At 35.6% G+C, this 11,886-nt stretch overlaps 1 protein-coding gene across 3 annotated transcripts in view; it reads right to left on the bottom strand.

The window, feature by feature from the left end:
* The window catches only part of PREX2 (phosphatidylinositol-3,4,5-trisphosphate dependent Rac exchange factor 2), a 176,725-nt gene that overhangs the window by 51,412 nt on the left and 113,427 nt on the right, over positions 1 to 11,886 (bottom strand). For all 3 annotated transcript variants that reach the window (XM_071737737.1, XM_071737736.1, XM_071737738.1), the window contains 5 exons: positions 9,610 to 9,704; positions 7,635 to 7,717; positions 7,194 to 7,284; positions 5,814 to 5,942; positions 1,327 to 1,368 (listed from right to left, as the gene is read on the bottom strand). In XM_071737737.1, the coding sequence (XP_071593838.1) occupies positions 1,327 to 1,368; positions 5,814 to 5,942; positions 7,194 to 7,284; positions 7,635 to 7,717; positions 9,610 to 9,704 (440 nt within the window). The remainder of the gene's footprint in view (positions 1 to 1,326; positions 1,369 to 5,813; positions 5,943 to 7,193; positions 7,285 to 7,634; positions 7,718 to 9,609; positions 9,705 to 11,886) is intronic.

The raw sequence follows: 11,886 nt of genomic DNA, 5'->3' as shown, positions 1-11,886 counted from the left end.
ACTCTTTTACTATCATTTTGATTCTATTTGTCAGCCTCTCAGGACCTCAGGAATGTTTTCCATAAATGGTCTAATCACTGCTGCTTCTGCACTCTGACTCACTGCTTCTTGTTTTGATTATTAAAATTAACCTCTCCTTCTGTCCAATTTCTCATGTTGTTCAAAATCCAGTACAGACGTAATTTTCATCTTTAAAAGCTCTATCCATCTCCATCTCTGTCTCCAACACAGATTCTCTCTCCTCTCTTTGCTCAAATTTATCTCTGATTGTCTGACAGAAGCTGACTTTCAGGGCCTTTCTCTGTACTGCCTGCTTCTGAAGCAGCCCCCCTGCGTCTCCAACACCTCACCTCCAAATCTCATTTATTACTATTTGAGTATCAGATACAGCACACAGGAGACTTTTGGGCTCGTTTTACAAAAAAAATATTGTAATACAAAATAAATTCTACAGTTCACCAACTTATGAAATCATGTAAATAGGGAAAATTGTTTTTTTAAAAAATCAGATTGGGGTATTTCCTCATGTCACTTCTTATTTTAAGACACTCATGGAACTACTAACAACATGTATCATATCTGGAAGAAATCTGACAAGACAGTAATGTTATATACCCCTTTATAAAACTGCTGTTATGTGTCATGACAAAATCATGAAATAAAAATGCATTCATATAATGCTGCAGATTGGTTAAAATAATCAGCTTTCTCAGTCAAATGTGACTGCTGACTTATGCACCTACAAATGGCAGAGAATCTTCTGCATTAAGTATTATTTTCTATATACTGATTTACTGACATTTAATTAGCAGCAACACAATTCCATCATATATTTGAAACTGTATGGGGTGATGGTAAAATGATACACAAAGTAACCAGACCCATCCCAGAAAAGGAAGGAATTAAAAAAAAAAAATCTCTAAAAAAATAAAAGGAAAGGTATAGGTTAGAATGTAAGGTAAGCCTGGAAATTAACAGGAATGAAGAGAGAACACAGAAGACAGTAAAGAGGAAAAAGCCCCAAAAGAGAAAGACAAGAGAAGTACAGTGCACAAGCTCAGTAAAATATCAGCTACTTCATCTGCCAAGAACCAAAGCAAATGGCCAGAGAAGATATTTTGCATTGAAATAAAAAAAAAAAAGTGTACTATTTTTTAGAAATCTCTTTGCCATCCTCACTGTAAACACAAGGGTAAATTGTTTATAATCAGGTTATCGTATCTGAGATTTTTCCCCTTTCTCTAAATGCAACATTCTATGCAATGTCAAAAAACAACTCATACCATCCACATTCCCCTCCCCCACTCTCAAAACAAGCAAAATTACCTGTATACTCAAGAAGTGCCAAGAGTATTCGTGCCTTCACCTCTTAAAGGAAAAAAAAATACATTGAGGACATAGTTAAAAGTGTTCTCATCAACAAAATAATTAATTTGCAGTTTCTCATTTTATATGAGTGCAACTACTTTGCACAGGCAATCCTGATTTACACCTACAAGACAGTAATGAGTCTAAACTTCATTTCTTCACTTCTGATAATAACCAGAAGTACCCAGATGTAGAGAAGACATATAGAGGCATATAAAGAGTACATATGTATACACCCTTAAACTTGCTGGCCAGTGCCACAGAGCTGCGATGGTGTTTATGGTCAATAGGACAATAGGGGAATATGTTGCCCCCAAACTAAAACTAACAAAGTTGGTTTGAAATTTGAATATGTTTGATATGAAATTGTTTGTAATGTCAGTACAACTCAGATGATGGAACTGACATTGGAGTTGACTTTATCAATAGCACTGTCTGGGTTCTGGGTGTACTTGAACATGTCCACAAAAGGCCAGAATACTTCCTAAAAGTGCCTAAGCTTAAAACATAAGAAAAAATCCCAAGCCTGATCTTCATCCTTGCTGTACACACACTGTGAAAAGAACTGGCAGTACCTATGCTTCTGAAATGCATGTCCATGGTATCTCAAATACAAGCATTTGAAACAGTCAGAATTACTGGTTATTCTTGAAAATTGTCTGGTGATAGGTCTTTGCCTTAGCATTTTGTCATTTGAGAAAAAAACAAACAAAAAAACAAACAAAAAACCCAACTGACAGACATTATTAACTTGGTAATTTGGGAGTCTGAGAATAGTTAAGTAACTGAAAATACAGTGCAGGGATATCTAGATTTTAGCTGAATAATTTAGCTATTTGAAGTTATGACTTGCAGCTAGTTCTATAGGAGATTTGGTGGACATCTGAATTCCAAAGCATTTAAGGTATCTATATATAATGTTTCCTACTTACCAAAAAATTACAGGACACTGCAACTCTCCTTTATCATTGCTATAAGTCTTCTACATTTCAAAATATACCCACACGCAAGAGAGTATTTTTAGGTGATTTGTGTAAGTAAGACACCTACCTGTGGTTAGAAGTGAAACTTGGATGTCAATAATTCTCTTTTCAATAAATTCCAAATGCTATAGAAGTTTTCACCCCTTTTTGCTACGTTGCATATAGAAAGGAATAACCGTGTATAAATTTCTCTTTAGATTACATGTTTTTAATGCAAGATGCCTCCAACATCTTTTATTCTTAAACATTCTTTCATAGTTTTTCTTTTAATCACGCTATGCTGATCTTTGCCACTAAAAGCTAGATTTTAGCTTTATTTTATTTCTCAGATGTGAAAATATTTTTAAATAATATAGAGATTTGCACTGCATGCTTTATGGTTTAAGTTGAAATACATTTTTTTATCTAGTGACTGAAAGGCTCCTTCAGTCCTCTCTCCTAACTTAAATCAAAATAGATTTGAACCTTCTCAATTGCACAGTATTTCCTGTTTAAACTTAAAGTGACAGCAAAACAACTGCACTTCCTCATGCATTTATGTGGCAAGCTGACTGGAAATCTAGCTAGCTTTATAAAATCTCTTCTTCTGACAAATATTCTTACCTTTTTTTTCTTTGGGAAAAAGCAACTACAGAAATTTCTCTTTCTCTACTCTTTACACCCACCTGCTGTTACGCTGTCCAGTTTTTGTTTTATTTCCTCCTGAAGGGTCCCATTCTTTTCATTCACCTTGACAATTTTCTTGGCTCCTACTTCAGTCATACCTCAGCTTCCTGATTCTCATGCTATGTCTCTCACATATATCCAGAATCCTGTACCTACATTACTCTTTCTCTGTTCAGTGGCTGGTTTTAGTTACAACAATTTTATTCCCCATGGTGAACAAAGTTGTATATGAGATCTCCTTGGACTACTTCCTCTAGAGTCTGCTAGAAGAGACAAATATTTCTGCTCTCCTCAGTTATTAAAATACTGCCTTTTACTTCTAGACAAACTTTTAAAATCCCAAGACGCTGTTCAGCTTCTCATTAGCCCAGCCAAGCAATTAAATTAGAGATAACTTCTGTTTTTTCTGAATCAGGTGAGTAAGAGGGAAAAGAGGGAGGTAAACTTCTATATCATGTGTTAGAATTCCAGCCAGAGGTAGCTCAGGGCAGTGGCTCTTGCACATTTGTGACACAATGCATAATGGCAAAATTGAAAAGGAGAAAACAAGAAATGAAGATAAGAAGGGAAAATTTAGCTGCTAAAACATTTTTAACCCTGCTTCATGGTCATCTGATTTCAATTAGATCCAGCTGCTGATTGTGTCTCAAGTTTAATTTCTACAGGCCTAAGCATGCCTAAATCACAACAGACTTCCAAAACTGCCTGGAGGGGACATTTCTGCCCTGCTTCTTTTCAACACTGAGTTCCATATACCTGTCCAGACATGCCTTGGAAACTAAGGCTTCAGAAGCAATTTTTCACTTCCATTTCTGCTATTTCTCCTTCATGCAATTTGTGCTAGGCAAGCCTCAAGAACCCAGGCTTAAAAGGTATCCATTACATCACACCAATTCCATGGTCCCACAGGCAAAGCACAATTATATGAAGATGTGGATCTTCATTCTCCAGATTTCTTCTCCGGAAAAAGTATTAGTGATACCAATTTGGGGGTAGCAGTAGTGGAGTAAGTGGAACAAGAATTAAATTTAAAAAAAACCAAAACACAACACCAGACAAAAAAAACCCAAACAACAAAATTACAAGAAAACAGAAGGATGTAAAGACTGATCATGATTAAACAAGCTGGGATGATAATTTTGCATGCAAACCCATGTATTTGGTTAAGAAAAAGGCAAAGAAGCCAGTTGTTGGAAATCTCTGACAAAAGCTCATGTGAAGTGGGTGGAAAAGGAGAGTCAAGAATATTTAAAACTGGCAGGCAACTTCTAGAACACAATGATGAGAAGAGGTAAGGCTAACAGTGTGCTCTCCTTGAACAGCACAAGAAAAAAGCCTTTTGCTATTTATAGTTAGTTACTATAATTTATTAGCAGAGAAAACTTTATTTAATCCTAATTTCTAAAACATTAGAAGATGCCAACATTTTTATTGTTTTGTATCAAGACTCCTTCTGTTAAATACCAGCATTACATTATACTAGTATTGTAAAAAGTTTTGTATTATAGAGAGGTAGTAAGTCATGAGGACCTTGCTGAACTCTCCTACAAAATTTTGTAGTAGGTTTAAAACCATATTTATCCGAATATATTCATCTCAGCTTTGAAGGTATATGACCAGTGTTTGCAACAGGTTAAGTCTGTTCATTCTATTTATGGGCACACAAGTTATGTGAAAATTTGCTTCAGAAGGGTGGAAATGAAGGACTGCTAGACCCATTTCCATTCCTCCTGGATTGTGAAAGAAACAATGATTGATACTTGAATATAATTTGGCTTAGGCTGGAGACAGATATAGAAAAAAAAAATTAAAAATATTTCTTCATTTTCCACTCAGTGACAGACACCTTCAAATTAAAAAAAAATATTCTCAGTATGAGAGTCAACACACTGGGACTAACTCCAAAAAGAGGAGATATTTTTGTGTTGTTTTTATAATTTTCTAACTCAGGGTCTGAAAATTTGATTGTATGTGAAATGAGAAATACAAAAAGTCAGACGATGAGGAGATTGTTTGGTTTGGCCGGATGTTTTTTGGAGGTTTATCTTAGTAAAACTTATCACAAAGTTCTTTTCCAGTGATTTGAAATTTACCAGTGTCTTTATGGGACACAATGGAAATGAGCAAACTAAACAAAAGAGGCTAAGAACACACAGAGATCATTTAAAGCTAGACCTGACATTTGGTTTTGTTCACACATAGACTCTTAGACGAAGCAGTTTTATAAAAATCATCTTGCTCATTATTTCTTTTTCTCAATTCAACAGCACAGCAAATAAAGCAGAAGCTACAGCCAGGGTTTTCTGGAGACGAAATCCCGGATATTTTTCTTATGAAGCCACAGGAAAGAGAAGAAAACCCCAGCTCATATTGTCACTTGATGGTGAACAGAAGCAAAGGCCTAGGTGGTGGGAGGTGGTGTGGGAGAAGGATAGAAAGGATCAGTTGGGATGGAACGGGTAAGGGAAAACCAGTGGAAGAGGTTTAGCTTCATGGCATAAGAGGGAGCATTATTACAGAGGGGTAATGATTGCAGATCAATGACAGATAAAAGCTAGGTTCAGGACAAAAATTATGCTGCACAGTCTTCATCTTTCCATTTAAGGTGGTAGAAAAAAGGGATTTTCATTTCAAGGAAAGCCTTGTTACTAAGAACATTCTGGCACAAAGACTACAATGTCTTCAGCAAACCTTGCCTAGCAGCAACACATAGCAGTTTTATTTTTTTGCCTTCCCTTCCCCAGGCTGTGTATGGTTAATGAACTGTTTATTTATGATCATGTTATTCTTACTAACCTTCAACAAATTTTCTGATGTTCTGGGCAAGACTCCGGACACTGCTGGGGAGGTTCCAAGGGTCTTGCTTGATTTGGAGTCGTAACCTCTTTGGACAGTTAAGCTTCGGTTCCATTTCCTGCTGAAACTCTAGGCAAGGACACAAATAGTATTTTTCTGATAAAACCTCCCAAGAAAGCCTCAGTGAGCACTATTTCTCCCTAAATGTTTTCACAGCTCAAGAAATTGTTAACTTATTTAACCCTAGTTAAAATTCAGGTGGCAGGTTTAACAGTCATCTAAACTCCCTCCTTAGTCAAAGGAGACAGCAGTCAGCATTCCCAAACATGATTCTTTCTGAACCAGGTACAGATGATAGAAACTTCCTGTCTCAAAGGAGCAAGTAGAATCCTTGGATTTCCAGAGGTAAAAATAATTCCATGAGAAAATTCAACCGAAAATAAAATTACTTATTGTTTAACCTAGTCTACTTTTCAGACCCTTGAATGGCTCATGAAGATGGTGCAGACAGTGAATAAAATATCTGACTTGTCCATATCTTGTATCTAACTCAAAATTTATTATATCACTGAAAGAATAACATTTTGTTTGAGCCTGTTTTTTGAGTACTTAAACACCGAGAGTAAAAATGCTCTAGGTTCATCCCCATTACTTGGTCCCAAAACAGGAAAAAAAAAAACATGTTAATATAATAGTCAGTCTCCCTATGAACTATTAAACCAAATAAAGAAACAAAGCAAAACAAAAAAAGAACTAACAAACCACACAACAAACCCTCAATTCACTTAAAGAAGTCCTTTGCAGTTTCCTTCGCAGATATCAATTTCTAATCTTAGCAACTCTGAGTGTTAGGAGGGTATCTGAAATTGCATACAGGACTTCTTTATAAACAAATACTAATACTTATATAACCATATATTTGGCATAAATAATAATGTGACAGTAAGTTTACATTTGCAAATTATTTATAGATCAACTTGACAAATAAAGTATCTACCAAAAATACTGACAATCTGACAGTAGTAATAAAATAGATCAGAAATGGCTTCAGTAGTTGAGACAAAATGGAATAAAAACATTTGCAATACATAAAACCAGTTTCTTGCTTTAAAAACATCAGTAATTCTGTAGTCAGTCTACAATTTAAAGCTGACTTTCCAACAAACATTTTAATCTTTCAGTTGTGCAATAAAAATGTAAGAAGCCAGTATTTAACAAACAGTACGACTTACTTAACAAGAATTTCAACAATCAATTACTGAAGAATACACCAAGATTAAGCAGTATCAGTTCTTTAACACCCAGCTCAAGGAGCACATAACCATATCCATGTACCCTTCACGTTGCCTTTTGATTCTTACTGATAGAATTAATTGTTACCTTGGAGGCCACGACCTGGTGTGAAGTATTTTGTCTGCTCAAAGGCTCTCATCACAGCTGGTCCTTTCAGAATATTGACAATTGAATCGACCTGTTGGGATCAAGGTTCTGTGAGAAAGAGGTTTTTTACAGCAACAATTTTAAATTCTTTTTTTTAAGGAACCTGGACTACAGAAAAGCAGCTTGGGATTCTTTGGCTTCTTACCTAATGGTTTTAGTTAAAGCAACAAGCTAGGGAATGTTAGACTAAATTTAAGGGTTTAAGGACCTATTTAATTTGCAGTTTTGAACTATTTACAGAAAACTGAAGGAGAATTAGTAAATACATACCATCCCAGTAAACAGTGGAAAGCAAAAGTAAAAAGAAAAAGAATATTTGCTAAAGATATCTTAGCTCAAACATGGACATTAGTATCAAAGCCAAGAAAAATAATCTCATACTTGACCAAAAAGATGCTCCAAACAGCTATGGAGCTTGTCTTGTTTATCATGTGAGATTCGAACACTTATGGGAAGCTCATCGCCTGAAAAATATTTTAAAATGAAAATTTGTTTAGAAGTTTCAGCGTATTTTCCCAAATCTTTGTCGCTTACATAACTTGCACATAGACTGATGTCTTTCAGGACTATAGCAACTGTTTTCTCTACATATCTTGCCTCTAGTAGTCATTAGATAACACAGAAATATCTCATAAAGGACTATATTCAGAAACCCAACTGGACATGGTCCTGGACAACCTGCTCTAGATGACTCTGCTGGAGCAGGGGACTGAATGATCTCAAGAGGTCCAGAATACACAATTCTATGCTGAAGAACTTCCTAAACACCAGTCTGAACAGCTAAGTACTGTGATTCTAACACAGTAGATCACAAAGTCACTAAAATCTATTTAGATTTTCATAGGAAAATACAGACAATTCATAATCTCAATGTTCTTATTCATTAAATGGTTCTGAGATTTTAGTAATTCAATGAAAATACAGCAGTCAAATCCTGTATTTGATATGAAGCTTTTAGTATTACATAATACATCATTTACTAAGAGACTAAAAAGCAGGAGTCTTGTAAGTCCCTGCCCTCAGTGACTCTCTCTCTCTCTCAGACAATGCAACCTGAACTCTTCCAAAAGCTGTGAAAAATTGAGGTTAAAACTGCTGTTTCAGTGACAGATAAGAAGTAGCCACTTGATAATTTATAATCCAAATTTATTCATGCTCAATCTAAACTAATTTTTCATAAATCATTGAAACACTCAAATAGCACTTTTCTCTCCTTGATTTTTTTAAGGTCCTTTAGATGCCCTTACAGCTAGTAGTTACAAACCTTCACAGGATTCTAATTGCAATGGATGGAGCACTGTGTCAGAGAGCCCTGATTTGGAGTTAACCAGGTTAGCTTTGGAACCAAGAAATAATTAAGCCATCAGGAGCGTGAGTGCTTCACTGAGCTGCAGTATTTATCAACTCGAACATCACTTCTGTGCTTGGCAAGCACAGACATGGTCTTTTAGGCACCCCAGTCCTTCAGCTTGGTGCTGCACAATTACATATCAGTTCATTTATACCTTAAGATACAGATTTTGCATCTCCTCCTTTATTAGTCATTCTTAATATCCCTCATCCTTTCTTCTGCATCTGCAAAGCTCTCTAAGTATGTATCACTTCTGGAAAGCAGCTGCCTAGATTTGCCTTATTCCCATGGGACCTCAGATACCTTACATAATATAATTTCTTCCTGTCTCAACTGAAAATACATCTCCATGGGATGCTCCATAGAGAATTTGCCTTTCCTGTGGCCAAGCCTCACTGGTGTCTCATATTTAACTAACATGCCCAGATCTTTCTTTTCCTAAATCATTCCCAAACGATAAACTTCCATCTTAAAGCAAATATTTTTTTATGATTAGTCCCTAAATACCTGACCTTGTACTCTATGCTGTTAAATCCCATCTCTTCCCCATTAGCAGCTGCATTTATTTAAATTCAATTTGCCGTGGCATAAACAAGAATGTCCTTCTATGTGGTCCCACATTCTTTCCTACAAAAACACACAGTCGCATCCTGCTGCCTGGGTGCTGACACAGGCTGGGAGAGGATTCCACACTCACCTAAAATGCTCCTCGTTCTGTGCAACATAGCACACTGCCAAGGTCAAGGAGTGACAGTGCTTAGAAGCAGTGACTCTAAGAGCTCTAACAAATCCAGTCTATTCACAGAGATTCTGGAATGTTGGCTCAGTTTCATGGAAGGTCTCTTAAGTGCAGCACTAGCTAGGCATAAGCAAAATGATTCCCTTCTATTACCAAAGAGGATGCCATAAAATCAAAACAACAACAAAACTGCCAGGCAAATGAAAAGAATAAAACTGAGCAAAAGGAAGAGATGAGAGATTCACAGATCACTTTTCTAAACTTACCTGAATCCATTTCATCACTGTGAAAATAAGAACTGCATTGACTGCTACAAATGCTGGTGAATGAAGCAATGGAGTTCCTGTTGCTGTTGCAATCACTTGAAAACAAAGAAAACAAAAAAAGAAACAAAGTAATCTCCTTTAACACAGGCTCTGTATCAAAGCTCTGAAAATTATTTCCTTTTCCTCCTTTTAAATTAAAGATAATTCTTTATCAACAATAAAGATCCCTGTACTTAGGCCATCATATAATTTGCTATAGGACCAGACTCCCAAAATAGATGATTCAATTATATTCCTTCACCTTGTATGTGAACAAGTACTTGCAGAATGATAATACACACTTTCAAAGCAAATGAACCAGCTTTTCTTAGATGAATGGAAGTTCTTGAAACCGTGGACTCAAATGCTTTAGTAATTCCACATTTAAATTCTGTACTTCTAATCCATAGGCTAATACAGATACAGAAATACTCTGGTTTATGGCTTGCAACAGAGTCTATAATGGGCTTTAAAGATATTTATAGCAGAAAAAAATTACAAACTACTTTTTCTCTAAGAGCAAAAATATAGTTTATGATGCTATCTCTTCCAGCTGTCCATTTTGTTAGAGACGTACATTAACATCTGTAACTTCCATGAAAACCTCCATGCGTATAAATGTCACCCACATTAATCTACTAAGATTTGCAGACTAAAATGTACACATTTTCTCTTTTCTCCCAAAAATAAATGGTTCTGTACAGAAAGCAGATGGAGAACATAGCTACTTCTGTGCCATAAAGAGAGTAAAACGTATCCTTTTGTACCAAAAATCCCATGATGATAAATTTTAATTCCAACTCTTCATTTAGCCACATGAAGATCATTTCAGTGCAGGAAATGCTTAAGTAATTATCCAACAGAGGAGTCTTAAAGACTGAAGTGAATATTAAGACAATGTAAAAGTGTACCTAAAGGATATTTATATATAATGATCTGGTTTTGGTTTTATGTATTGGGTGTACCCATTCTTCAAGAAATACATATATTTTATATATAATGATAGTTATTCATATACCCATATGCTCCCTACTTACTTGCTTGATTTTTGAAAATGTAAATGCTTTGGACCTGAAGCCAGCCAGGTAAGTGAACTGAGAAAACTTTTAAATGAAGTGATATAAACATAATCAGATCCATTAAATAGGTGAAAAGACAACAGTAACAACATGTTCCTAACAGAGGGTGAACAGTCCCACAGAGTATTAAGAATTTCTGGCTGGATGTTAAGAAATGTTTTCTAACTAACTCTATTCATTTATTGAAGTCTCCAAAGGGAAGATGAAGGTTATTTAAAACTGGTGTGTGCAAAGCATGAGAAAATAAAACACAGGAAAATGAGAAACAGATTAGATGCAATGGATATATCATTCTGCGTTTTTATTGTGCTGTATTGCCAGCTTTCGACCTAAATCTTACAATACAAAATGAGAGCATTCTGACCACTGAAATTAGCCTACTAGTTCTAATAATAACCACAGTGGAATAATGTGATCTGGAGATTTTATGTATTACCTAATGTAATTATTTAAGCAGAAACCAAAATTTCCAGTCTCACTCCAACAACTGTTCCAAACTCACAGATTTTATGTTCTTTCTTCATATGGAACCCCAGATTTTATCATTACTAAACAGCCAGAATGGATTATAAACTAATTGAATCAGAATAAAGAAGATATTTTTTATCATTAAAATCATCATTTTATCATGTCCTAAGTCACACCTCCTTTCTCCATACACAAATTTTGTCCCAACTGGGGAACTTCCCAACTGGATCGGGTGCAGCCACTGAAGCAACTCCTGCAGTCAGTTTGACACATCATGGACAGGCAGAAACCTCTAAACACACTTCAGCTGGAACAGCACTTTGATTGTGTGTTTAAATGGTTAGAACAAGACAGACTTAATCTGTGCAAATTATCATTACATTTATTTCTGTTTAAATTTCTGCTTATATTTCTGTTTCTACTCTGACAGAGTTCCTATCTACTGAGCTGCAGTAATCAAATATTAGCTTATGAAAGAGATCTCAGCAACACAGGGTTCTGCAGAAAAATGATGACCCTACTGAGATTCTACTTTCTGAGCATAATAATGAGCCATGATAATGAACGAATAATGAACCCTTATTTCACTTGCAGCTAAAATTCTAATTTAGCTTTTATATTGTGTAGTTAACTAATTCTCTCTAAGCAACAAAAGTTAATCTTTGTAAGCTCATGCCTCCTGTAAGTACTC

This window comes from Heliangelus exortis, chromosome 2 (genome assembly GCF_036169615.1).
Source record: "Heliangelus exortis chromosome 2, bHelExo1.hap1, whole genome shotgun sequence".
In the NCBI taxonomy this organism is placed as follows: domain Eukaryota; kingdom Metazoa; phylum Chordata; class Aves; order Apodiformes; family Trochilidae; genus Heliangelus; species Heliangelus exortis.
Note: the sequence above shows the minus strand (reverse complement) of the source record. Positions and strands in the feature narration are given on the sequence as shown.